The sequence below is a fragment of the Bos taurus genome, chromosome X, assembly GCF_002263795.3.
Source record: "Bos taurus isolate L1 Dominette 01449 registration number 42190680 breed Hereford chromosome X, ARS-UCD2.0, whole genome shotgun sequence".
Taxonomy (NCBI): Eukaryota; Metazoa; Chordata; class Mammalia; order Artiodactyla; family Bovidae; genus Bos; species Bos taurus.
In genome coordinates this window covers 67,151,835-67,179,546 of record NC_037357.1, presented here as the reverse complement: position 1 = coordinate 67,179,546, position 27,712 = coordinate 67,151,835, and the positions used below count along the sequence as shown (strand labels likewise).

The window sequence follows — 27,712 nt, the reverse complement described above, 5'->3', positions numbered from 1 at the left end:
GTCTGGTATTCCCATCTCTTTCAGAATTTTCCACAGTTTATTGTGATCCACACAGTCGAAAGCTTTGGCATAGTCAATAAAGCAGAAATATATATTTTTCTGGAACACTCTTGCTTTTTTGATGATCCAGCAGATGTTGGCAATTTGATCTCTGGTTCCTCTGCCTTGTCTAAAACCAGCTTGAACATCTGGAAGTTCATGGTTCACATATAAGATGCACCTAATTCCTCCACTAATGAACTGTGACAATACTTATGAGATGTTGTCAGTCAGAGAAGCTCATTAGAGACTGAGTGACCGAGTCTATTATTGGAGGCTAGTCATATAAACACTGTCTTTCTGGCATGTACCAAGACTCCAGACTCCCAGAATGAAAGTATCAATAGTGGTTCAGCATAAACCATGTTATTTGTGAGAGCTGAACTATAAAGAAAGCTGAGCACTGAATAATTGGGGCTTTTGAACAGTGGTGTTGGTGAAGACTCTTGAGAGTCCCTTGGACTGCAAGGAGACCCAACCAGTCAATCCTAAAGGAAGTCAGTCCTGAATATTCATTGGAAGGACTGATGCTAAAGCTGAAATTCCAATACTTTGGCCACCTGATACGAATAACTGACTCATTTGAAAAGACCCTGATGCTGGGAAAGATTGAAGGCGGGAGGAGAAGGGGACAGCAGAGGATGAGATGGTTGGATGGCACCACCAACTCGATGGGCATTAGTTTGAGTAAACTCCAGGAGTTGGTGATGGACAGGGAAGCCTGGCGTACTGTGGTCCACGGGGTCGTGAAGAGTCAGACACAACTGAGCAACTCAACTGAACTGATCCATTCTTGTGATTTAGGAAACAGTTTCTGTTAGTGTAGTGAACTACTTACCAGTCAGGTTTCCAGGTGCCAGCTAATTGCCAGTCTTGCAAGCATACCTTACTAATGGTAGCAGTCTTGGGCATATGTTAACTGTTTTCTGCACATCATTAAATAACTCTCATAAGCACATGGTGAATTTTGTATTTGCCCATTTTCCATCTCTGGTATGGAAATCTCTCTCAGTAGAAATTACTGCCTCCCCTCCTCACTTAAGCCCTTACTAAGCTGGTCAGTTCTCTGGTCAGTAGGCATTTTGAGCGCCTTCCATTTATCCTCTGTCTCCCAATGCCAGTCATTATCTCCAAACTAAATTACATGTGGTTAGAACCAGCTGAACCACATGTCTGAACCAGCCTGGAGTTTGACATCAGATACATTATTGTTGGTTTACCCAGCTTTAGTCTTTAAAGTAGCCTCAATCCAAGTATACCTAATCACATATAAAACCTCTGTAAGTTATAAAAACATTCCAGTATTCTACTATAGCCCATGTATCTATCACAATAGATCTAACACTTTCTTTATAGATAGTATTAATGGCTCCTTGTATCATAGTTTTTATTCTAACACTATATGCAACCTCTAATTGCATACATATTATAAATTATTTGTTAGGAAAGACATTGAAAACCAAGATCATCATATGTAACAATAAGACAAAGAATTCAATTTTAAAGGAAACTGGCCAAAGTGTATTACTCAGTTCTCATAATCCACTTGTAAGAGAAACTGTTCCTTAGGTCATCCACAATGACTCCAAAGTGTCAGAGCTAGAATAATCTAACCCAATATTTTTTTTTTTTTTAATTACAGAGCTCAGTTTATAAGTAGGTAGTGAAATAAATATGGTGATTCTCAGGAAGCATTTTATTCAAAAATAAAATAGAGGAGGATAGCAAATATGAGTGTTTTATACTCAGTATGGATAAATATTGTGAAACTTTTGTTTCAGTGGTGTGTGTGTGTGTGTGTGAGAAAGAGAAATAGAAAAAGACAAAGAGAGATAGGTCAAATTTGTTCTTCAATGTGAGTCATGGTCAAAAAAGTATGAAAGATGTTGGTTTAGTGTAATCATATAATGCTACAGATAGAGCTCTAGAGAAAGGGAATCATTCAGTGATTGCATAGTACATATTATATAGCTAGTTAGTGACTATGTCTAGAGTCATTTCCTACTTATAGCAGTAGGGCAGTTGAACACAAATGCAATTTATTTTCTTGTAACCTGGCCTTTTATATCAAGTAAAGAAAGGATGAATGCAAATCTTTTTAATATTTAAATAATAAAGAATACATCTTGTGTGTACATATACACACAGAGAGAATGGAATATTATTACTCAGCCATAAAAAAGAATGAAATAATGCCATTTACAGCAACATGGATGGACTTAGAAATTATCATAGTAAGTGAAGTAAGAGAAAGACAGGTATCATATGATATCACTTATATATGGAATCTAAATTATATAAATGAACTTATTTAAAAAACAAAAATAGAATCATAGACATAGAAAACAAACATGGTTATCAAAGGGGATAGTGGGGATGAGAGAGGGAGGAAAATTAGGAGTTTGGGATTAATATATACACACTACTATATATAAACTAGATAAACAACAATGATATAACACAGGGAACTATATTCAATATCTTGTAATAACCAATAATGGAAAAGAATCTGAAATAGAATATATATAACTAGATCACTTTGCTATACACCTGAAATTAACACAACATTGTAAATTAACCACACTTTCATTTTTTTCCATAGATATATATTCATATGAAAAAAACAGAATAAATCCAAGCATATGTATGCATCATACACTAGACATTTGGATAGTTGTTTAGAGAATGGTATACTATTCAATGTCAATCAATAAAGAAATGGTTATACTTCAATTTTAAAATGATTTTAAGAAGTATAGCAAGTACAAAAAAAGTAAATAAAGAATAAAATAAGATGACACATAAAGGAAAAACTGCCACTTTCCAAGTTTAGGAGCAGCAGAATTAGAATTTGGCTGAGTCAAGGAAACCTACATTAAGAAATATTAGGTCAGTAAAATCAAGAACCAAACTACAGATACTAGGATAATAGTGAGCAAGACATATTTTAATATAATTATACCTTCTTTCCCAATATCACCAAAACCAGTCTGTATCTAAAGGAAAGTAAAACTAAGGGTGGAAGCTGCCTACCTACCCACCTCCCTCAATGCTCAATCTATTGTAGACATGACTGTAGAAGGCCTCATTACTAATAGTCAAAACCAGTTAGAGAAATACATCTTGTGTTACCTTCCCTAAACTGTTAAGTTGCCTGATATATTTTTCTGATATACCAGATAAACTGGTATATTTTACTGATATACCAGATAAACTGTCCAATTTTTAAACTGAGTTGTAAATTCTGTTCCAGAGAATAAAAGTACTTACCATAATTAGAAATTGCAATATCTATAATAGTTTCCCAGATCATATTTAGAGTCAAGTGTACCCACACAAGCACTTAAGATACATACTGTTTTGAACTAACAGTCTGTTTGAACTAAGCTATGGCTTAGAGTAGTGGGTTTCAAACTATTCTGTAGAATCTAGGGTTCCATGAAAGTGTTCAGTGGTGGTATGGGAATACTGGAAAAGCCACGTAGGTAGGGCATGATATGAGCTTCACTTCCTCAGGCTAACTGGAGTAACTTCAAGTCTATAGATTTTATATATGAAGTTCCTAGTTAGGTTCTATTTGGAAGATTTTTTTTGAAGAATTTTGCTAATTTAAACACTTTGAAAATGACTCCTAGATGCTTAATTAAGGCAAAAGTGAAAATTAATGAATTATTACAAATTACTTGCAATTATTAAATTATTACTTCAGTATTCTAAATCAATGACATGAAGGAGTTATGTACCTTTTAAAATCTTTATTAGTTAGCTGGATCATTTCAGCTTTCTAGAGAGTTAGTAAAAAAAAAAAAAAAAAGATATCTGAAAAGAGTCCATTTCAGTTTAACATGGTGTTACAAACTTGGAAAAACTGTGGCTACAACTCTGGGTTTCTTAGGACATGAAAAAATACCTAGCTTTTAAAAAGAAGAAAATTATCAACCCCCTTTGTGTAGGTAATTATCAATGTTAGATTGAGAATACTTTTCTTAAATTGAATGTGACAACTAAGGGAGATTAATTGAACTGTAATACTTAAGGACATTTTAACTCTCATCTTGATTGGTGTTTTTACCTAAAAAATAAGCATAGATGATGGCTTAAAGGGGAACACAGAAAACATTAAAGTTCTAAAAGCATCAAGTGTCTGGCAGCATCTGTTTGGAGTTTAATAGTTTGTTTGAATGTTACAGGTTCTCGGTTTAAGAGAATTGCTTATCCATTGGGATTGGCCACTTTGGGAGCAACTGTTTGCTACCCCGTTCAATCAGTAATAATTGCAAAGGTAAGCTCTTTTTAAGTGATAGCTTCATTTCAGTATTTGTTTAAATTCTCAGTGTGACAATATTTAAATGTCACACAGTACCTGTAACATTTAATTTTCAGGGAAATATAGTTGGTATTAACTCTGGTGGCAACTCTGTTGGCAAAATGACATTAGCATCTCAGCTTGTTAATGCCATTGTTAATTACATGATTATCACAAATAAATAGGATTAGTTTGTTAAAATATAATTCAACAATATAAATGATGATTTGAGGATTAATGTACACGTGGCACTTCAGATCAGTGTGTAAAGAAAAGGTGGACTATTCAAGAAACGTGTTGGAATAATTGACATTTCAGAAAAATACTTTGACCTTTACCAAATATCATGCAAAAATATTGCAGGTGAAATAAAAATATAATGAGAAAATATAATGCTATAAAATATTAGAAGAGCAGAAAGGTATTTTTGTATAATCTTGAGATAGGAAAGGCCTTCTTAAAACACAGCCAGAAGCCATCAAAGATAAAAAATAATGTATTTTGCTACATCAGAGTCATACATTTCTGTTGATCACAGTATACCATGTACAAAGTTAAAGGATAAATGAAAAACTGGGAAAGTTATTTGCACATATATAATACAGGACTAAATAATATCCTTCAATATATTAAAAGCTTCTGTAAATCAATAGGAAAACAATGAATGCCCTCTAAGAAAATGAAGAAAGTATATGAACAAACAATCCACAAAATAAGAAACATAAATGGCCTAATATATTAAAGATCTTCGTTTTCTGAATGTTGAGCTTTAAGCCAACTTTTTCACTCTCCACTTTCACTTTCATCAAGAGGCTTTTTAGTTCCTCTTCACTTTCCGCCATAAGGGTGGTATCATCTGCATATCTGAGGTTATTGACATTTCTCCCGGCAATCTTGATTCCAGTGTTTCTTGTGTTTCTTCCAGTCCAGCGTTTCTCATGATGTACTCTGCATATAAGTTAAATAAGCAGGGTGACAATATACAGCCTTGACGTCCTCCTTGTCCTATTTGGAACCAGTCTGTTGTTCCATGTCCAGTTCTAACTGTTGCTTCCTGACCTGCATACAAATTTCTCAAGAGGCAGATCAGACTTTATTTTTCTGGGCTCCAAAATCACTGCAGATGGTGACTGCAGCCATGAAATTAAAAGACACTTACTCCTTGGAAGGAAAATTATGACCAACCTAAATAGCATATTCGAAAGCAGAGACATTACTTTGCCAACAAAGGTTCGTCTAGTCAAGGCTATGGTTTTTCCTGTGGTCATGTATGGATGTGAGACCTGGACTGTGAAGAAGGCTGAGGGCCGAAGAATTGATGCTTTTGAACTGTGGTGTTGGAGAAGACTCTTGAGAGTCCCTTGGACTGCAAGGAGATCCAACCAGTCCATTCTGAAGGAGATCAGCCCTGGGATTTCTTTGGAAGGAATGATGCTAAAGCTGAAACTCCAGTACTTTGGCCACCTCATGCGAAGAGTTGACTCATTGGAAAAGACTCTGATGCTGGGAGGGATTGAGGGCAAGAGGAGAAGGGGATTACAGAGGATGAGATGGCTGGATGGCATCACTGACTCCATGAACGTGAGTCTGAGTGAACTCCGGGAGTTGGTGATAGACAGGGAGACCTGGCGTGCTGCGATTCATGGGGTTGCAAAGAGTGGGACACGACTGAGCAACTGATCTGATCTGATCTGATATTAAAGATGCTTAACTTCATCAGCAACCAAATAAATGAAAATTTAAAAAATCATTTAGATATTGATTTTTAGCCTTTTCATTTGACAAAGATTTAAAAGATTCATAACATTGCTGCTGAGAAATTAGGTTGGAAAATAGTTACATACTCTTGATGGGAGTGTAAATTGCTGTAGGACAGTGCTGAATTTCTGAACGCAATGTGGCAATAGTATCAAAAATTAAAATGCATATCATCTTTAATGATATACCCAAGGAATTACCACAAGGGTATATGATCCCAGTTATTTGTGGAAGAGTGCTAATTACAAATGGTTATAATTGCCTAAAGAAAAAAAAGGATGCCCATCATCAAGGGATTTGTTAAATCATAATGCTCATATGCCCATCAATAGGGGATTTGTTAAATGAATTATGATATGTTCATTATAGACTACAGACTTTGCAGCTATTAGAAGCAGATCTTCTGGTATATAATCTGATATGGAAACATCTCTGTTACATGTTGTTAAGCTTTTGAGAAAATCACACCTCCAAATAATATATATCGTGAGGCTAATAATTTTTTGTATAAGATACAGAAAATGAGACTTTGTGTTATCATGATCTAGAGACTTATAGTTTTACTGTTGATTCTGACCTGGTTTTTCATATAAAATACAAGACATAATTTTTTTAAAATATTTGTTATTTTAACTTTTAAAAATTTATATAATTTGACTCACTTTTTTTTTTTAATTAGGTAGCTGGGAAAAAGGCATATGCTACAAGCCAGCAAATGTATGAAGCAGTTAAATCACTGTGGACAAAAAACAACAAAAAACTTCCTGAACATAAAGAAAAAACTAAGGTAGAATTTAAATGGACTAAAAACGTAGACTGTTTTGTTTAGGTGGATGTCCTAGACAGAGGTCAAGGATGGAATGAAAAGAGATGAAGGAATATACTACCTTGCATGCTATAATTTTTTAGGATATTTTATTGTTTTAGTAAAACGATTTACCTATGAAAGAAAAATCTTTTTGGTAAACAGCTAGGAAGCGCTGATGAAACAGAAACACCTGCAGAAACAACTCACAACCTGAAACATTCAGTGCCTTTGCCAGCAGAACTCAGCTCTGAAACAAAGACAAAATCTACATCAGGTTTGTTTGGAATAATTCATTTTTTAAATTATTTTCTTAAATAACTTTATAGTATTATAATTAGTAGTTTGAATTTATTTATGTGTTTTCATAAATGTTTTGTCCTCATATCTGTAGTCTGTGTGTCTTTTTAGGTTATGAGGTTCTCAATAAGGTAGGGGAAAATGTGTATTTCTGGATTCTTCTAGTTATAGGCTATAACAATATGTCATACCTACATAGAAGAAATACCAGGTTTCCATTTCTTGTTCTATCCCCATCCGTCTTTGCTTCCACAGTCAGTTTTATTTAGTTTAGATACTAGGAAAACTTTCAACATAAAATAGTAAAAATAGCACAAATTATAATACTAATATCTTTGCTAGTATTAGATACAGGCAACTATGCGAGATCAAAATGTGACAGTTATACTTTCTAAACATCATGGTTTTACCGTGATCAAAAAGAAACATATCAGTTCAATAGTATATTCACATAAACTCACCAGTCATTGGCTTATGTAGGTTTATCTGTACTAAGTAAATGATACTATGCATCAAGTCATCTTATTACAAAGGAAATAGGACCAACTCAAAAGTAGAGAATTAGAGAATAATGAGAATATGTGCCCTTTACTGAGCAACTGCTGTGGGGCAAAGAGCTATAAATGTGTTATTCAATCTTCTCCAAAAAAGAAAAAAAAAAAAAAAAAACTCTGGTGTGTATGTAATTATAGTTGTTTTATGATAAATAGACTGAGATTCAGGGAGCTTAAGTAACTTGCCCAAAATTATAGTTTACAAATAGAGTTATGTTTAGAGTCTAGATATTCTTGACACCGAAGTCCAAGCTCCTCTTTTGCATATAGATTATCTAATTTAAAACAAGATTTTAGTCTCTAATTTCCTCTGAGGAGATTTTAGTCTCCTCCCCTATCACTTAATCTTTATAAAAGCTCTCACTGAGTAACAAACTTGATTTGAGTTTTAATATTGTCCTGTCACCTCTCTTTTCTAATCAAGATAAGTTACACAGGTTTTAGACTCTCTGAATAACCCACAGTTGCCCATATTCCCTCAAGTATATAATATATCTGGTCATTTCTCTAAATGCCTGTCAACTCCAGAGATCTTTGTGGAGATGTTACAGCTTATCAGTGGGACCAGACCATCCCTGCTGCTGCTGCTGCTGCTAAGTCGCTTCAGTCGTGTCCGACTCTGTGCGACCCCATAGACGGCAGCCCATCAGGCTCCACCATCCCTAGGATTCTCCAGGCAAGAACACTGGAGTGGGTTGCCATTTCCTTCTCCAATGCAGGAAAGTGAAAAGTGAAAGGGAAGTTGCTCAGTCATGTCCGACTCTTCGTGACCCCATGGACTGCAGCCCACCAGGCTCCTCTGTCCATGGGATTTTCCAGGCAAGAGTGCTGGAGTGGGGTGTCATTGCCTTCTCCATCCCTAGCCAACATCTTTTCTTCTCACATCTGTATTCTGGAACCTTTTACTGCCTATCATAAGTAATCTGGTATATGTAAAGCATCCTAAGGAGACATGTAGAGGAAAGAGATACTCAGTACTATTCATCGTTATCGTATATCATTCAGGGTATATAGTAGACCCAGAATTGAGACTCATTATTTCCACATTTCATATGCAATCCCAAAGGTCTATTATGTGAAAAACAGTAGTGATCATGAACATAGGTTTTAAGATAGAACATGAATCTTAATCCTAAATCCAACATGTACTAGTTCTATTGCCTGGGGCAAGTTATCTAATACCCAAGCCTCAGTCTCTTCATCTATAAAAGAGAGTCAATAATAGTATCTTTTTGACATGATTGTTATGAGGATTAAATGAGATATTGCATGTAAAGCAAAAAGTACAATGTCAAGCACATACTAAATTCTCAACGAGTGTTAAAAGATATCATTGCTGCTGCTAAGTTGCTTCAGTCGTGTCCAACTCTATGTGAACCCATAGACGGCAGCCCATCAGGCTGTACCATCCCTGGGATTCTCCAGGCAAGAACACTTGAGTGGGTTGCCATTTCCTTCTCCAATGCATGAAAGTGAAAAGTGAAAGTGAAGTCGCTCAGTCGTGTCCGACTCTTAGCGACCCCACGGACTGCAGCCTACCAGGCTCCTCCATCCATGGGATTTTCCAGGCAAGAGTACTGGAGTGGGGTGCCATTTTGCCAATAAACAAATTTGTCATTGAGCACACTTTGGGAGCACATTACTTAGCAGGGGAGCATGTCCCTAGCCACCACTTCTCACCATACAGAATAGATTGTGTATACTGTCCAACAATATATTGTAATTCACAATGTGAGTTTGATTGTCCTCTATCATCCATATACATTTTTGGTGACAACTTTTATTTTGGGAATCACAAATTTGGAAATTTGGTGACATGGACTTCTTCAAAATATGATGAAAGTAGAATGAAATCTTTCACAGCCTCACAAGATTAATGTCCCTCTCAAATAGAGGTTGACAAACTATGGACCTTGTGCTAAATCTGGCTCACTAACTATTTTTGCACATTTCACAAGCCAAGAATAGTTCCTATGTAATTTAAATAGTTTAAAAAAATATCAGAAGAAAAATGTTTCATGACAAGTGAAAATTGTATGAAATTCAAATTTTAGTATCCATAAATAAATAAAGTTTTATTGGAACACAGCCACACTCATTTATGTATTGTCTGTGGCTGTTTTCACCCTAAAATGGTAGAGTTGAGTGGTTGTGATAGAGACCTTATGGTTTACAAAGTTTAAATGTTTACTTTGGTCCTTTGCAAATAGATTTGCCGATTCATATTTTAGAGGGATGAGGTGTGCCATACATACATGACTCATGTTCCCCTCATGATATTTCCCAGATTATTATATAGGTCATGACACTAAATATCCAAAATCAAAATCCTGAAAGGCAAAACAAGATTTCCTACAGTCTTTTAGTGTTAGGGAGACAGAAACTCAAGCTGTCAATCAGAAGCTACAGAGTACCATACCTGAGGAACAGGGCTGACCAACTCTTCTATAAACTGCAACACAGCTCAGTGCCTGATTGGAGATGATAAGTATCAATACTTTACCCCTCCCCAAGAAAGGAAAAAAGTCCCCACTCTGGCAGATGATATCATCTGGAGCTTCTACAATTCTTTTTTACACAGTGTCCACCATACAAATAAAATGTGTGTTAGTCACTCAGTCGTGTCCAACTCTTTGCAACCCCATGGACTGTACCCCGCCAGGCTTTTCTGTCCATGGGATTCTCCAGGCAAGAATACTGGAGTGGATTGCTGTTCCCTTCTCCAGAGGATTTTCCACATCCAGAGATAGAACCCTGGTCTCCTGAATTGCAGGCAGATTATTTACCATTTGAGCTACAGCGAAGTCCTACAAATAAAATATTAGTCATGCAAAGAGACAGGAAGATGTGACTAAGAAAAGAGAAAAAAACATTACAGCAGATCCACAGGTGATCTAAATATTGAAGTTAGAATAAAAGCACTTTAAAATAACTATGACTAATATATCAAATGGAAAATATGATGAACAAAATAGATGAAAGGATGGAAAATTTCACAGCCAGTTGGAGTCTGTGAAAAAATCAAGTGGATATTCTAGATGTGAAAAAATACAGAATCTGAAATTATGAACTCATTGGATGGGTTTAATAGCAGATTGTATACAAAAAGAGGACAGAAATAATGAACTCAAATATAGGATAAAAAAGACAAACTGAAGCCAGAGAGAAAAAAGAATGGAAAGAATAGATCAGTGTGAGAACACACTTTGCAATGATTAATATGTTTAAGTGTTTCAGTTACTGAGACAGCTGAATACTGAATATCATCCCGATTTTATACAGAAGAAACAAAAATAGAATCTCTAATATTCATAACTTCACTCAGCAATTTATTAGTGATCTGTCCTATTTTTGATACCTAACTTGCTTAAAATGTAAATGAGATAAGGAGTGAACTAAATTATCAATGAACAGATAATACCTAATGGCTATTTGAGACAATAATTCATTGCTTTTTAATAAACATCTTTATTCTTTACCTGTTTGCTATAACAGCAGTTTTTTTTTTTTTAAGTCGACTAAAAAAAGCTAAGCATAAATAGTTTTTCATTAGAGATTTATGATAAAGTACAAAGAAAATCATTTTGATGATTAGGGGAATGAGATTAAAGAAGAGTTTTATGACTGCTAATTCTTTGGGAGGACAGAGAGCCTTTTATCAAAAGGGATTAAGAAATATCTGAGGAAAGGTATAATCTTTAATTACTCAGAAAAGCATGAGACAAATCCTTTTTAAAAAGGCAGAAATCAAATGACCTAGGCTAAGTGGTTCTAAGCCAGAGGGATCCACATCACAATTTCTTGAGTTTCTTTTTTTTTTCTAAAATTCACTCTACATAAGAATTATAAATTAGAATTTCCAGAGGTGAGGCCTCCAAGCAGGTGGATTATAGGAAAAGCTCCACAGGGAATTCTGTATGTACATTCCTCTAGTTAATAATGACCAACATAAGCTATGAATAAATAAAAAATCTGAAGCCTCTCAACAAATTTTGAGAGATGGGGATCTAAAGGTAACAGAGCCTTTCAAATTTAGGTGAGCTGACTATTTGACCAGATTTTGGACAAGAATATAAATTAAGAAAGTTAGTAGAGTGTTAGAAAACTTAGTCAGTTGATGGACATTGTTAAGCAAATCAGACACATTCAGACTTACATAAAATAAGTATTTCTCAATGCTTACTATAGTATGTCTATAGTAAGAGTTGGACTATAAAGAAGGCTGAGTGCCAAAGAATTGATGCTTTTGAACTGTGGTGTTGGAGAAGACTCTTGAGAGTCCCTTGGACTGCAGGGAGATCCAACCAGTCCATCCTGAAGGAGATCACTCCTGGGTATTCATTGGAAGGACTGATGTTGAAGCTGAAACTCCCATACTTTGGCCACCTGATGCAAAGAGCTGACTCATCTGAAAAGACCCTGATTCTGGAAAAGATTGAGGGTAGGAGGAGAAGGGGACGACAGAGGATGAGATGATTAGATGGCATCATTGACTCGATGGACATGGGTTTGAGTGGACTCTGGGAGTTGGTGATGGACAGGAAGGCCTGGCATGCTGCGGTTCATGGGGTTGCAAAGAGTTGGACACGACTGAGCAACTGAACTGAACTATAGTATGTCTATTTGATAATACTATTTCTTAGTTCAGTTTTCACTTGTACTGACCAAAAGCTTCCACCAGGAAGATACATTTGGAAAAGGAGCAGTCAGAAACACTGTTTCTTAACCTACTTGTACTACAGACCCCATCTCAGAATGTTTTTAAATACATAAACAAAATACACAATAATGTATGAGCTTCCCTAGTTGTATTAATCAACAGTATTTAACAACATACTGAAAAAGGGTATAATTTTGAAGTGGTAGTAAGTATAAATATTTCAAGATATCTGCAACTGCAGTGTGATATGACAATATCTATGGTTTCTATTAGTGACAGAGTCTAAGGTATTCTTAAGAGTATAGTATTGTGGTTTGTTGCTTGCATTCATTATTGAAGAAGACATTCATTTTCAGTCAGAGGTTAATGAAAACAAAGACAAATTTCCCCTATCCAAGTTCATAGATCATATGAATTCTATCCACAGACTCCCCTCCTCCAAAGGGATTCCAGGTTAAAAGTCTATGGAGAACTGTATTCTTGTCATGCGTAGTGATTATTTAAGATCTGGCTGTTTTTAAAATATACTTAGTGGTGAAGTTACATATAGATCTATCCCAGTTTATAAAACAGAAACTATTTCTGAAAAGGTAGATGTAAAATAAATAATTGTATGTAAATCTATTTCTCACCTTTAACTAGAAACTAAATTTCTCTCTGGCAAAAAGATGTGTTTCTCAAATGAAAAAAAAATCATTTCAAAATGAATCAGAATTTGAAAAATATTTAAAATTTTAAAAATTGTGAAAAATATCTTTAGTGTATGTCACAAAATAAATATAAAAATTATTCTTACCTACTTAACATACACAGGGTATTATATGTACCACTTTGTATATATTATTATGTTGAATACTAAAAATAATTTTGTGACATTTTGTGACTACTCTAACCCCAGGGTTTGTGACATTTTGTGACACTTCTGCCTACTCTAACCCCCATTTTTCAGAAGATCCAGGGTTGTTGCATTGGGAGTCAGACAAAACTGGATTCAGTCCTGGTTCCAATACTTATCACCTGGATGACACTGGTCAAGTTTCTTAACCTGTCTACATTAAAATGTCCTTATCTGTAAAACATGGATAATATAAAAATGTCATCTATCTCACAGTGTTATTCTGAGATAATGCATGAAAATAATGTGGCATCTTGCCTGGTACGCAGTCAGCTTATCAAGATCACATTGATCCACACTGCCAAATCCAGGTTCCATTCCCAATCTCTATCTTATGTAATCCATCAGTCATTTCTAACAGAAATGATTATTCCTTCCTCCTTGCAACAGTCTCTTTACTTGGCCTGTGGGATATCACTTACTCTTGGTTCTCTTACTTCACTGACTGGCTGTTTCTTCAGTCTTCTCTGCTATATTCTCCTAATATTCTTAACCTCAAAAACTTGGAGTATCCAAAGGTCTTTCTTTGGACTTCCTTTATGATGTTATGGATGACCTCATATGGTCCCATAGTTTTAGATGCTATTTATACCTTAGGAACATAAAATTTATAAACCAGCCCAGGAGACTCCAGAACTTTAGATTCACATTTCTGCTTACTCAGTATTTGTACTCAGATGTTCAGTAAGTTCAGTTCAGTCACTCAGTTGTGTCCGACTCTTTGCAACCCCGTGAACTGTAGCATACCAGACCTCCCTGTCCATCACCAACTCCTGGAGCCTACTCAAACTCGTGTCCATCACATCGGTGATGCCATCCAACCATATCATCCTCTGTCATCCCCTTCTCCTCCCACCTTCAATCTTTCCCAGCATCAGAGTCTTTTCCACTGCTGGGCATACACACCAAAGAAACCAGAACTGAAAGAGACATGTGTACCCCAATGTTCATCACAGCACTGTTTATAATAGCCAGGATATGGAAGCAACCTAGATGTCCATCAGCAGATGAATGTATAAGAAAGCTGTGGTACATATACACCATGGATTATTCAGTTCAGTTCAGTTCAGTTCAGTCGCTCAGTCATGTCCAACTTTTTGCGACCCCATGAATCACAGCACGCCAGGCCTCCCTGTCCATCACCAACTCCCAGACTTCACCCAGACTCACATCCATCGAGTCAGTGATACCATCCAGCCATCTCATCCTCTGTCGACCCCTTCTCCTCCTGCCCTCAATCCCTCTCAGCATCAGAGTCTTTTCCAATGAGTCAACTCTTCACATGAGGTGGCCAAAGTACTGGAGTTTCAGCTTTAGCATCATTCCTTCCAAAGAAATCCCAGGGCTGATCTCCTTCAGAATGGACTGGTTGGATCTCCTTGCAGTCCAAGGGACTCTCAAGAGTCTTCTCCAACACCACAGTTCAAAAGCATCAATTCTTCGGCCCTCGGCCTTCTTCACAGTCCAGGTCTCACATCCATACATGACCACAGGAAAAACCATAGCCTTGACTAGACGAACCTTTGTTGGCAAATTAATGTCTCTGCTTTTCAATATGCTGTCTAGGTTGGTCATAACTTTCCTTCCAAGGAGTAAGTGTCTTTTAATTTCATGGCTGCAGTCACCAGCTGCAGTGGTTTTGGAGCCCAAAAAATTACTCAGCCATTAAGAAGAATACATTTGAATCAGTTCTAATGAAGTGGATGAAACTGGAGCCTATTATACAGAGTGAAGTAAGCCAGAAAGAAAAACACCAATACAGTATACTAATGCATAAGTATGGAATTTAGAAAGATGGTAATGATAACCCTGTATGCGAGACAGCAAAAGAGACACAGATGTATAGAACAGTCTTTTGGACTCTGTGGGAGACGGAGAGGGAGGGATGATCTGGGAGAATGATATTGAAACTTGTATAATATCATATAAGGAACGAATCGCCAGTCCAGGTTCGATGGATGATACAGGTTGCTTGGGGCTGGTGCACTGGGATGACCCAGAGGGATGGTACAGGGAGGGAGGTGGGAGGGGGGTTCAGGATGGGGAGCACGTGTACACCTGTGGTGGATTCATGTTGATGTATGGCAAAACCAATACAATATTGTAAAGTAATTAACCTCCAATTAAAATAAATAAATTTAATTTTAAAAAATAAAATAAAAAACAAACAGAGTCCTTTCCAGTAAGTCAGTTCTTCACATCTGTTGGCCAAAGTATTGGAGATTCAGCTTCAGCATCAGTCCTTCCAATGAATGTTCAAGACTTATTTCCTTTAGGATGGACTGGTTTGATCTCCTTGCAATTGAAGGAACTCTCAAGAGTCTTCTTCAACACCACAGTTCAAAAGCATCAATTCTTTGGCCCTCAGCGTTCTTTATAGTCCAACTCTCATACCAAGGGAACATTTTATACAAAGATGGGCTCAGTAAAGGGCAAAAATGGTAGGGACTTAACAGAAGCAGAAGATATTAAGAAGAGGTGGCAAGAATACACAAAAGAACTGTACAAGAAAGATCTTCATGACCTATATAATCATGATGGTGTGATCACTCACCTAGAGCCAGACATCCTGGAATGTGAAGTCAAGTGGGCCTTAGAAAGCATCACTACGAACAAAGCTAGTGGACATGAAGGAATTCCAGTTGAGCTATTTCAAATCCTGAAAGATGATGCTGTGAAAGTGCTGCACTCAATATTCCAGCAAATTTGGAAAACTCAGCAGTGGCCACAGGACTGGAAAAGGTCAGTTTTCATTCAAATCCCAAAGAAAGGCAATGCCAAAGAATGCTCAAACTACCGCACAGTTGCACTCATCTCACATGCTAGTAAAGTAATGCTTAAAATTTTCCAAGCCAGGCTTCAGCAATACGTGAACCGTGAACTTCCTAATGTCCAAGCTGGTTTTAGAAAAGGCAGAGGAACCAGAGATCAAATTGCCAACATCCGCTGGATCATCGAAAAAGCAAGAGAGTTCTATTTCTGCTTTATTGACTATGCCAAAGCCTTTGACTGTGTGGATCACAATAAACTGTGGAAAATTCTGAAAGAGATGGGAATACCAGACCACCTGACCTGCCTCTTGAGAAACCTATATGCAGGTCAGGAAGCAACAGTTAGAACTGGACATGGAACGACAAACTGGTTCCAAATAGGAAAAGGAGTACGTCAAGGCTGTATATTGTCACCCTGCTTATTTAACTTCTATGCAGACTACATCATGAGAAACGCTGTGTTGGAGGAAGCACAAGCTGGAATCAAGACTTCAGGGAGAAATATCAATAGCGTCAGATATGCAGATGACACCACCCTTATGGCAGAAAGTGAAGAAGAACTAAAGAGCCTCTTGATGAAACTGAAAGAGAAGAATGAAAAGGTTGGCTTAAAGCTCAACATTCAGAAAACGAAGATCATGGCATCTGATCCCATCACTTCATGGCACATAGATGGGGAAACAGTGGAAACAGTGTCAGACTTTATTTTTGGGGGCTCCAAATCAGTGCAGATGGTGATTGCAGCCATGAAATTAAAAGACACTTACTCCTTGGAAGGAAAGTTATGACCAACCTAGACAGCATATTAAAAAGCAGAGACATTACTTTGCCAACAATGGTCCGTCTAGACAAAGCTGTGGTTTTTCCAGTGGTCATGTATGGATGTGAGAGTTGGACTGTGAAGAAAGCTGAGCACCAAAGAACTGATGCTTTTGAACTGTGGTGTTGGAGAAGACTCTTAAGAGTCCCTTGGACTTGAAGGAGATCCACCCAGTCCATCCTAAAGGAGGTCAGTCCTGGGTGTACATTGGAACGACTGATTTTGAATCTGAAACTCCCATACTTTGGCCACCTGATGCGAAAACCTGACTTATTTGAAAAGACCCTGATGCTGGGAAAGTTTGAGGGCAGGAGAAGGGGACGACAGAGGATGAGATAGTTGGATGGCATCACTGACTCGATGGACGTGAATTTGGTGGACTCTGGGTGTTGGTGATGGACAGGGAGGTCTGGCGTGCTGCGTTTCATGGGGTCGCAAAGAGTCGGACACGACTGAGCGACTAAACTGAACTGAACTCACATCCATACATGACCACTGGAAAAACCATAGCTTTGACTAAATGGACCTTTGTTGGTAATGTCTCTGCTTTTAATATGCTTTCTTGGTTTGTCATTGCTTTTCTTCCAACGAGCAACCATCTTTTAATTTCATAGCTGCAGTGATTTTAGAGCCCAAGATAACAAAGCCTGTCACTGTTTCCACTGTTTCCCCATCTATTTGCCATGAAGTGATGTCTAGTTAGCAATTCAAATATAGCACACCCAAAACTTAACACTTAATTTACCTTCTCCCAAACATGCTTCTGGGGCTTCCCTGGTTGCTTAGTGGTCAAGAATCTGCTTGCCAATGCAAAAGATGCAAGTTCAATTCCTGATTTGGGGGAGATGCCATGGAGAAGGAAATGGTAACCTACTCCAGTATTCTTGCCTAAAAAATTCCATGGACAGAGGGACCTGGTGGGCTACAGTCCATAAAGTTGCAAAGAGTCGGACACGACTGAGCAACTGAATGACAACAACAACAAAACATGTTTCTACATTTACCCCATCTCAGTAAATGTCAACTCCATTCTTTTAGTTTCTCAAATTAAAGAGTATCACTCACACAACATACTGAATCCACTTTGGAAATCCTGTCCTTAAGTTATCACCACCTCCACTGCCCTAGTAAAAGCCATTTAGCATTTCCATCCTGGTGTACTGCAGTCTTCTCTGCTATAATAGCTTCGTAACTCGTCTCCCTATTTCTATGCTTATTTCCCTACACTCTCTTCTACCCATAGCCAAGAGTAATCTTTTTAAAAACATAATATCATGTTACACTTCTGCTCAAAACTGTCCAGTGACTTCTCATCTCTTAGAATAAAAGAGAAAAACTTTCCCATGACCTGTGTGGCCTAGCATTCCACTGTTTTCTGATTATGACTTCTATCACACTCATTGCATCCACCATCAGCACATCTTGCTATCTCTGTTACAGCCATATTTGCTATTTTATGGCTCCTCAGACATGCCTAAAGTCTGTTACACTTGCCACCTGCTCCTCCAGTAAGTCATTTCCCTCAAATAGTTACAGGGCTCATACCTGCACCTTCTTCAGTTCTTTGCTCAAATATATAAGGCTTTCTTTCCCTGGCCACCCTGTTTAAAATTGCAGATCACCCAATCTCTCCATATGCCTCTCCACCCTGTTTTATTTTTCTGCATACCACCATCTGACATACTGTTTACTTAACGTATTGTCTCCTTTACCCAACTTTAATGTTAGGTCCATGTTGGTGGAGATTTTTATCTGTTTTGCTCATTGATGTGCCCCCCATATCAACAAGAATTTTGTTAAATTAATGACTAATTTTCTTTTTCATTTTAATACTTTATCAGGTGCTACACAGTTTATGCCTGACCCCAAGCTCATGGATCACGGGCAGTCCCATCCAGAAGATATAGATATGTACAGCACTAGAAGCTGAAGTAGTCTGCATAGAGAACTACAAGATGTGTGAAGTTTCAAATAATGGTGAAAAAAATCATGTAACATGTAACTGATGCATAGGATATAAATTAAACCAAGTTTTCCCCTTACATCATCTAATGTACAGTTTGAAAAATCACATTAGTGACTAAAACACAAACTGAATACAATCCAAACAACATTAAATGATCAATGAGGAGGCAGAGGTAGAAGTATTAGGATGCATTTCATGACTTTAAGGGTGTTTATAAAAAAAAAAATTTTGTATATATATAAACATATACACATATATATTTGCTGTAGCTTTTCTGAATTAATATCAGCTAAATTAGAATGGTGTGTGGAAGGATGTGTTCCCTCCCCCCGTTTGTTTTGCATTTCCCAGAGATATAATAAAATATACATATTTTATGACATGTTCTTGGCTTTGTCTCTTTGTTTAATTAATGCTAATTCCTCTTAGATGTCCAAAAATAAGTCTGTTTGAGAGGACCATGTGCTACATGGGAAGCCTCAGTGCTGCTTAGCATTCCTTCTACTGATTCCTGTGTAGTTTCCTATTCTGGTCTCCAGGAGAGGTTTTCAGTTAAGTTCAGTCGCTCATTCATGTTTGACTCTTTGCGACCCCACGAATCACAGCATGCCAGGCCTACCTGTCCACCACCAACTCCTGGAGTTCACCCAAACTCAAGTGCATCGAGTCGGTGATGCCATCCAGCCATCTCATGCTCTGTCATCCCCTTCTCCTCCTACCTCCAATTCCTCCCAGCATCAGGGTGTTTTCCAATGAGTCAACTCTTCGCATGAGGTAGCCAAAGTATTGGAGTTTCAGCTTTACCATCAGTCCTTGCAGTGAACACCCAGGACTGATCTCCTTTAGGATGGACTGGTTGGATCTCCTTGCAGTCCAAGGGACTCTCAAGAGTCTTCTCCAACACCACAGTTCAAAAGCATCAATTCTTCAGCACTCAACTTTCTTCACAGTCCAACTCTCACATCCATACATGACTACTGGAAAAACCATAGCCTTGACTAGATGGACCTTTGTTGACAAAGTAATGTCTCTGCTTTTTAATATGCTGTCTAGGTTGGTCATAACCTTCCTTCCAAGGAGTAAGCGTCTTTTAATTTCATGGCTGCAATCACCGTCTGCAGTGATTTTGGAGCCCCAAAAAATAAAGTCTGACACTGTTTCCCCATCTATGTGCCATGAAGTGATGGGACCAGATGCCATGATCTTAGTTTTCTGAATGTTGAGCTTTAAGCCAACTTTTTCACTCTCCTCTTTCACTTTCATCAAGAGGCTTTTTAGTTCCTCTTCACTTTCTGCCATAAGCGTGGTGTCATCTGCATATCTGACGTTATTGATATTTCTCCTGGCAGTCTTGATCCCAGCTTGTGCTTCTTCCAGTCCAGCGTTTCTCACGATGTACTCTGCATATAAGTTAAATAAGCAGGTTGACAATATACAGCCCTGATGTACTCCTCTTCCTATTTGGAACCAGTTTGTCGTTCCATGTCCATTCTAACTGTTGCTTCCTGACCTGCATATAGGTTTCTCAAGAGGGAGGTCAGGTGGTCTGGTATTCCCATCTCTTTCAGAATTTTCCACAGTTTATTGTGATCCACACAATTAAAGGCTTTGGCATAGTCAATAAAGCAGAAATAGATGTTTTTCTGGAACTCTCTTGCTTTTTTCTTATTCTGAAGCCTCCTATACCTGCCAAAGAAGACTATGTATCCTATTACTCAGAGGACAAAAATAAGTTATTAGACACAATCTTTCCCAACTTCTTCCCATCTGTTTTCAATGCTTACCTTTTTTCAGCCATGCATCCCCCTTTTCTAAAGTTGATGTTTCTATTTGTGTTCCAGATCTCCTTCCCGTCTTTTCTAGTACCGTATTCCATCCTGTTTAATTTTCAGTCTTTTGTTTCTCTTTTAACTGATTTCTTTTCCTCAGTCTCTAACAGCTTCACATCCTCTTTATCCAAAAACAACAGTAGCAAAAACCTTTCCATAACTCCCTCTTCCTCTTGAGCTCTCTTTTCTTTCTCTTTCCTATGATTTTCAGACTTCATAAAACAGTAATTAATGTCATTTTCTTAAGTTCTCAATTTCAATTCCTCTATAACTTGCTACACCTTTGCCTCTATGTTGTTTTTCAGTAAATTTTGTCTGATTCTTTGTGACCCATAGACAGGTCTCCCTATCCTTCACTATCTCCCAGAGTTTGCTCAAATTCATGTTCATTGAGTTAGTGATGCTATCTAGTAATCTCATCCTCTTTACCTACTTGAATTTTATGTAATGATTGACTCATAACTACTCCCTCCTAAAAATGAGTCCTCCTTTTAGTGTTATTCCTGCTCCTCTTGTTACTCATTGTTCTCTTGCTTTGAATCCCTTACATGTTAAGGCTCCTCAGTTTGCATTTCTTGTCTTTTCTCATTCAATGCTTTCTCATTTCCATTCAATATACTTCACTGACTTCAAGCATCATTTATATGTCCTTATTATTAATATTTCCATCTTGCATATTTCTCCAGAAGTGTGTATCTATCTTTCTAATTATTAGTCATGTCTATCTTATATCCATATGTGCATGTGTGCTAAGTTGCTTCAGTCATGTCTGACTCTTTGTGACCCTATGGACTGTAGCCCACAGGGATTCTCCAGAAACCCTGGGATTCTCCTGGCAAGAATACTGGAGTGAGTTTCCAGGCCCTCCTCCAGGGGTTCTTCCCAAGCCAGGGATCGAACCCACATCTCTTATGTCTCCTTCATTGGCAGGCAGGTTCTTTTACCACTAGCACCACCTGGAAAGCCCTGTATATCCCATAGAGATTCTCAATATCAATAGTTGTTCAGTCACTTAGTCGTGTCTGACTCTTTGTGACCCCATGGAACTGCAACACTCCAGGCCTCCTTGTCCTTCACCATCTCCCAGAGCCTGCTCAAACTCGTGTCCGTTGAGTCAGCGATGCCATCCAGCCATCTTATACTCTGTCATCCCTTTCTCCTCCTGCCTTCAATCTTTTCCAGCATCAGCATCTTTTCTAATGAGTTGGCTCTTCGCATCAGGTGGCCAAAGTATTGGAGCTTCAGAATTAGTCCCTCTGATGAACATTCAGGATCGATTTCCTTTAGGATTGACTGGTTGGATCTCCTTGCAGTCCAAGGGACTCTCAAGAGTCTTCTCCAACACCACAGTTCAAAAGCATCAATTCTTTGGCACTCAGTCTTCTTTATAGTCCAACTCTCACATCCATACATGACTACTGGAAAAACCATAGCTTTGACTAGATGGACCTTTATCAGCACAGTGATGTCTCTGCTTTTTAATAGATAAGATCCATCTGCAATGTAAGAAACCTGAGTTTGATCTCTAGGTTGGGAAGATCTCATGGAGGAGGGCATGGCAACCCACTCAGCATTCTTGCCTGGAGAATCCACATGGACAGTGGAGGCTGGAAGGCTACAGTCCCTGGGGTTACAAACAGTTGGACATGACTGTGCAACTAATCACAGCACAGCATAGGTTTGTCATAGCTTTTCTTCCAAGGAGCTGCATTAATTTCATGGCTGCAGTGATTTTGGAGCCCAAGAAAACAAAGTCTGTCACTGTTTCCATTGTTTCCCCATCTATTTGCCATGAACTGATGGGACCAGATGTCATGCTCTTAGTTTTCTCAGTGTTGGGTTTTAAGCTAGCTCTTTTACTCTCCTCTTTCACCTTCATCAATACGCTGTTTAGTTCCTCTTGGCTTTTTGCCATTAGGGTGGTGTCATCTGCATATCTGAGGTTATTGATATTTCTCCCTGTAATCTTGATTCTAGCTTATGCTTCATCTAGCCTGGCATTTCACATGATGTACTCTGCATATAAGTTAAATAAGCATGGTGACAATATACAGCCTTGACATATTCTTTTCCCAGTTTGGAACCAGTCTGTTGTTCCAGGTCTGGTTCTAACTGTTGCTTCTTGGCCTGCATACAGGTTTCTCAGGAGGCCAGGCTCTTCTGTCCATGGGATTCTTCAGGTATGAATACTGGAGTGAGTTGCCATTCACTCCTCCAGTGGATCGAACCCAGGTCTACCTGCATCTTCTACATTGTCAGGCGAATTCTTTACCACTGAGCCACCTGGGAAGCCCTGATATCAAAAGACCTAAAATTAAATTGTCTCTACATCTCTCTCACTTCTGTGTTTCTCAAATCGATTGTACTTTCTCTAATCCTTACTCTCATTCAGGTCTTCATCATCACTTCCTGGATTATTATATATGCTTCTCATCAATCTGCTTGCCATCAGTCTTGCTTTCTGTCACTTAACATTGCATTCTGCTTATAAGTAACAGTAAACCAGTTAACTGTAGCTACTTAAATAAATGAGTCTGTTTAAAGTCTGGAATTAGTCAGTACAGAGTTGGTATAGTGACTCATTGGTGTCATCAAGGATCTAGATATATTTCTCTTTCTGCTCTACTCTTTAGCATGTTGATTTGTCACCTCATGATCACAAAATGGCTCCCCTACCTCTCGGGAACACACACATTCAAAGTAGGAAAAGGGGTTACAAAAAACTGTACCAGATACTTCTGACTCCCTCTAATCAGAGAATTAAATTATTTCTTAGAATCCCTCTCAAAAGACTTCTGTCTGTACCTTAACCAGAATTTGTCTTGTAAGTCAAATTTAAGGTTGGCAAATTACATTTTTGTCTATGAAGAGAAAGGCAAGTGGTAAGGGATTTGGAATGGTGTTGAGTTTAAGTTAATATATAATGTCTGCTACCCTATTCTTCTAACCCATCTATCAGATTATTATGACATAGTTGTCTTCCTGAGATCTTCAGTGACTCAACATTGTCTACAGAATCAAATCAAGACCCATTAGCATGACATACAAGGCCTTCATATATGATCCCAGCTAAACTTTAATCCTTCCTTCCCTCTCCCCACCCACCCTACTATCAAGTATATTATATTGGGTTGGCCAAAAAGTTAATTTGGGTTTTTCCATAAAACTGTACAGAAAAACTTGAACAAACTTTTTGGTCTGCCCAGTATGTTATCTATAACACCACTTGCTTCATAAACATGCTTTGCTCTTTTATTACCTCTTTCTCTGCCTGTGCTAGTGTCTCAGAGTTGTTTTTGTCTCGTCACACATGCTTCATTCCAACTTCCTACTTATTATTCAAACACATCCTTTCTCAGTTCCCCAGGGTAGGATTTAGATACTCTCCTATACATTCCCTTACATTTGGTATTTATGGCTGTGATAGCCCACATAATTTATTATAAAAATAAAACTAGTTTAGAGAAGAGCTAACACCTATCCTATTCAAACTTTTCCAGAAAATTGCAGAGGAAGGTAAACCTCCAAACTCATTCTATGAGGTAATCATCACCCTAATACCAAAACCTGACAAAGATCCCACAAAAAAAGAAAACTACAGGCCAATATCACTGATGAAAATAGATGCAAAAATCCTTAACAAAATTCAAGCAATCAGAATCCAACAACACATTAAAAAGATCATATACCATGACCAAGTGGGCTTTATCCTAGGGATGCAAGGATTCTTCAATATTCACAAATCACTCAATGTAACACACCACATTAACAAATTGAAAAATAAAAGCCATATGATTAATTCAATAGATGCAGAGAAAGCCTTTGACAAAACTCAACATCCATTTATGATAAAAACTCTCCAGAAAACAGGAATAGAAGGAACATACCTCAACATAATAAAAGCTATATATGACAAACCCACAGCAAACATTATCCTCAATGTTGAAAAATTGAAAGCATTTCCCCTAAAGTTAGGAACAAGACAAGGGTGCCCACTCGCACCACTACTATTCAACATAGTTTTGGAAGCTTTGGCCACAGCAATCAGAGCAGAAAAAGAAATAAAAGGAATCCAAATTGGAAAATAAGAAGGAAAACTTTCACTGTTTGCAGATGACATGATCCTCTACATAGAAAACCCTAAAGACTCCACCAGAAAATTACTAGAGCTAATCAATGAATATAGTAAAGTTATAGGATAAAAAATCAACACACAGAAATCCCTTGCATTCCTATACACTAATAATGAGAAAATAGAAAGAGAAATTAATGAAACAGTCCCATTCACCATTGCAACGAAAAGAATAAAATACTCAGGAATATATCTACCTAAAGAAACTAAAGACCTATATATAGAAAACTATAAAACACTGGTGAAAGAAATCAAAGAGGAAACAAATAGATGGAGAAATATACCATGTTTATGGATCGGAAGAATCAATATAGTGAAAATGAGTATACTACCCAAAGCAATCTATAGATTCAATGCAATCCCTATCAAGCTACCAATGGTATTTTTCACAGAGCAAGAACAAATAATTTCACAATTTGTATGGAAATACAAAAAACCTCGAATAGCCAAAGCAATCTTGAGAAAGAAGAATGGAACTGGAGGAATCAACTTGCCTGACTTCAGGCTCTACTACAAATCCACAGTCATCAAGACAGTATGGTACTGGCACAAAGACAGAAATATAGATCAATGGAACAAAGTAGAAAGCCCAGAGATAAACCCATGCACCTATGGACAGCTTATCTTTGACAAAGAATGCAAGAATATACAATGGAGAAAAGACAGTCTCTTTAACAAGTGCTGCTTGGAAATCTGGTCAACCACCTGTAAAAGAATGAAACTAGAACACTTTCTAACACCATACACAAAAAATAAACTCAAAATGGATTAAAGATCTAAACATAAGACCAGAAACTATAAAACTCTTAGAGGAGAACATAGGCAAAATACTCTCCGACATAAATCACAGCAGGATCCTCTATGACCCACCTCCCAGAATATTGGAAATAAAAGCAAAAGTAAACAAATGGGACCTAATTAAAATTAAAAGCTTCTGCACAACAAAAGAAACTATAAGCAAGGTGAAAAGACAGCCTTCAGAATGGGAGAAAATAATAGCAAATGAAGCAACTGACAAACAACTAATATCAAAAATATACAAGCAACTCCTGCAGCTCAATTCCAGAAAAATAAACGACCCAATCAAAAAATGGGCCAAAGAACTAAATAGACATTTCTCCAAAGAAGACATACAGATGGCTAACAAACACATGAAAACATGCTCAACATCACTCATTATCAGAGAAATGCAAATCAAAACCACAATGAGGTACCATTTCATGCCAGTCAGAATGGCTGCAATACAAAAGTCTACAAGCAATAAATGCTGGAGAGGGTGTGGAGGAAAGGGAACCCTCTTACACTGTTGGTGGGAATGTAAACTAGTACAGCCACTATGGAGAACAGTGTGGAGATTCCTTAAATGACTGGAAATAGAACTGCCATATGACCCAGCAATCCCACTGCTGGGCATACACACTGAGGAAACCAGAATCGAAAGAGACATGTGCACCCCAGTGTTCATCGCAGCACTGTTTATAATAGCCAGGACATGGAAGCCACCTAGATGCCCATCAGCAGATGAATGGATAAGAAAGCAGTGGTACATATACACAATGGAGTATTACTCAGCCATTAAAAAGAATACATTTGAATCAGTTCTAATGAGGTGGATGAAACTGGAGCCTATTATACAGAGTGAAGTAAGCCAGAAAGAAAAACACCAATACAGTATACTAATGCATATATATGGAATTTAGAAAGATGGTAACAATAACCCTGTATGCGAGACAGCAAAAGAGACATAGATGTATACAACAGTCTTTTGGACTCTGTGGGAGAGGCACGGGGGGATGATTTGGGAGAATGGCATTAAAACATATATAATATCATATAAGAAACGAATCACCAGTCCAGATTTGGTGCAGGATACAGGATGCTTGAGGCTGGTGCACTGGGATGACCCAGAGGGAGGTGGGAGGGGTGTTCAGGATTGGGAACACGTGTACACCTGTTGATGTGTGGCAAAACCAATACAATATTGTAAAGTAATTAGCCTCTAATTAAAATAAATAAAAACTAAAACTAGATTAGTTTTTTTTTTTTTTTTTAAATTTACAAGGCTCCTTGTGGTATAACTGAATCATCTTTGTATAGCTTTTTAAATGGGCTTCTCAGGTAGCTTAAATGGTGAAGGATTGGCCTGCAGTGCAGGAGACCTGGGTTCGATCCCTGGGTTGGGAAGATCCCCTGGAGAAGCTCATGGCAACTTGCCCACTCTGGTATTCTTGCCTGGAGAATTTCACAGAGGAGCCTGATGGGCTATAGTCCATATGGTCGCAAAGAGGTGGACACAACTGAGCGACTTTCACTTTCACTTCATAGCTTTTATACCCATAATACCTAGTATGTAGTAGGTACTCACATGGTGGTTGTAATATAGGGTGAAAAAATAATTATAATTCTATCAAAAGGCTTATATCCTACTAGAAAGGATAGAAACATACACAGATACAGTGTACTATGTAATATCTTCCCTAAGATAGTTACAACAAAAGTTGGTTTCTCAGAGATAGAATTTAGTTCCAAGATAAAGACAGAGATGTAATGTAGTTCCAAGATGAAGTCAAGGCAGTGGTCCTTGATCTGCTCAAGTTGGGAAAGCAGTTCATTTACTAGTTATTCATAGGTAAGCTTTTCATAATTTAGCTTTAGCATTTTATATATTTTTTTTTACCTCAGATCTGTTTGTGACCAAATGTACAGTATTTCATCAAATCCAAGACCTCAAAGGGAAAAGTGTTGCCATTTGATCATAATATTTATCCAAATTTCAGATGTGTTACAATATGAAAATATAAGCATTTGAAATTTCATAGGATACAGTAAGTAGAAAAATAAATATCCTAAAGCCAAGTATAAGTTATTTTTGAATTA

At 37.6% G+C, this 27,712-nt stretch overlaps 1 protein-coding gene across 3 annotated transcripts in view; it reads left to right on the top strand.

Moving 5' to 3' along the window:
- APOOL (apolipoprotein O like) overlaps nt 1-27,712 on the top strand; it is a 217,660-nt gene that overhangs the window by 85,755 nt on the left and 104,193 nt on the right. For 2 of the 3 annotated variants that reach the window (XM_059883311.1, NM_001035031.1), the window contains 4 exons: nt 4,230-4,321; nt 6,783-6,890; nt 7,074-7,185; nt 18,750-19,256. In XM_059883311.1, the coding sequence (XP_059739294.1) occupies nt 4,230-4,321; nt 6,783-6,890; nt 7,074-7,185; nt 18,750-18,838 (401 nt within the window). In that variant the 3' untranslated portion in view covers nt 18,839-19,256. Of the gene's footprint in view, nt 1-4,229; nt 4,322-6,782; nt 6,891-7,073; nt 7,186-18,749; nt 19,257-27,712 lie in introns of those variants that run through there. The other variant, XM_059883312.1, reaches the window with a different exon arrangement.